General features: G+C 42.2%; 1 protein-coding gene across 1 annotated transcript in view; it reads right to left on the bottom strand.

Moving 5' to 3' along the window:
- The window catches only part of ahctf1 (AT hook containing transcription factor 1), a 23,552-nt gene that overhangs the window by 1,467 nt on the left and 20,570 nt on the right, over positions 1–1,515 (bottom strand). Inside the window, exon 39 of the mRNA XM_020589844.1 lies at positions 502–581. Within this exon, the coding sequence (XP_020445500.1) occupies positions 502–581 (80 nt within the window). The remainder of the gene's footprint in view (positions 1–501; positions 582–1,515) is intronic.

The raw sequence follows: 1,515 nt of genomic DNA, 5'->3' as shown, positions 1-1,515 counted from the left end.
CTCAATCCAATAGAACATCTTTGGAGGGAGCTTAAACGCCGCGTTGCTCAGCGACAGCCCCGAAACCTGACAGATCTAGAGGAGATCTGTGTGGAGGAGTGGGCCAAAATCCCTGTTGCAGTGTGTGCAAACCTGGTCAAGAACTACAGGAAACGTTTGACCTCTGTAATTGCAAACAAAGGTTTCTGTACCAAATATTAACACTGATTTTCTCAGGTGTTCAAATACTTATGTTCAGCAGTGCAAGACAAATAAATTCTTTAAAAATCATACAACGTGATTTCCTGAAAATGTTTTTTAAATTCTGTCTCTCAGAGTGGGAATGCACCTACAATGTGAATTTCAGACCCCTCCATGATTTCTAAATGGGAGAACCTGCAAAATACTTCTGTTCCTCACTGTATGTTGACAAATGTAGCTTTATTTAAAATGTGAGAGTTAAACATTTAGGTCTAGCTTCAGTGTGGGATTTATTTCTATATAAAAGAACAAAGGTCATACTTGGCTGTTCGTTTGCCTGCTTTTCTTGTTTTAGAAACACCTGCTACTTTCTTCATGTGATCTTCAGAAGGAATTTCATCCTGGAAAAAAGAAAAAAAGATATTAAAAAAAAAAATTCTTTTTCACTAAATACTCATTTATTGTCCATCCATCAATCGTCTTCCGCTTATCCGGAACCAGGTCGTGGGGGCAGCAGTCTAAGCAGAGATGCCCAGACTTCCTTCCTCCAGCTCCTCCTGGGGAATGCCTGCCGAGGCGTTCCCAGGTCAGCCGAACGACACAGTCCCTGCAGCGTGTCCTAGGTCTTCCCCAAGGCCTCCTCCCGGTGGCACATGCCCTGAACACCTCCCCTAGGAAGGTGCCCAGGAGGTATCCGAAACAGATGCCCGAGCCACCTCAGCTCATTTACCGTAAAATCTGGACTATAAGCCACTACTTTTTTCACAAGCAACCGGCGGTGCGGCTTAAACAACGATGCGGCAAATTTATGGATTTTTACAGACTAACGAGCTTCGTGCCGCCAATACATTTAGCCTTGTCACAGTGGACCAATAAAACTGTTCGATACCGAACAGTTCACAGTGGACCAATGAAACTGTTCGAATTAAATCAAATGCACTCACACTAAATTCTTCAGAGCAGTCATTTTGCGCTTCATGCGCACACCCTCATCATGGAAAATGCACGAAGAAATGCATATGATGCAGCTTTCAAGTTAAAGGCGATCGATCTGGCTGTTGAAGAAGGAAATAGAGCTGCTGCACGTAAGCTTGGCATCATTGAATCGATGGTGAGACGATTTTGTTACAGGCACCGTTCAGAAAAAGCATTTATTTAATTAAAAGTTAAAAAAAATCTGTGTAACATCTTTCTGTGTAAATATCTCATGTTACAATGTGGACACCTGCGGCTTATAAACAAGTGCAGCCTATATATGTACAAATTTTTTTTCTTCTTAAATTTAGTGGGTGCGGCTTATAGTCAGGTGCGCTCAATAGTCCGGATTTTACGGTA

The sequence above is a fragment of the Monopterus albus genome, unplaced genomic scaffold, assembly GCF_001952655.1.
Source record: "Monopterus albus unplaced genomic scaffold, M_albus_1.0 scaffold10.1, whole genome shotgun sequence".
Classification (NCBI taxonomy): domain Eukaryota; kingdom Metazoa; phylum Chordata; class Actinopteri; order Synbranchiformes; family Synbranchidae; genus Monopterus; species Monopterus albus.
Note: the sequence above shows the minus strand (reverse complement) of the source record. Positions and strands in the feature narration are given on the sequence as shown.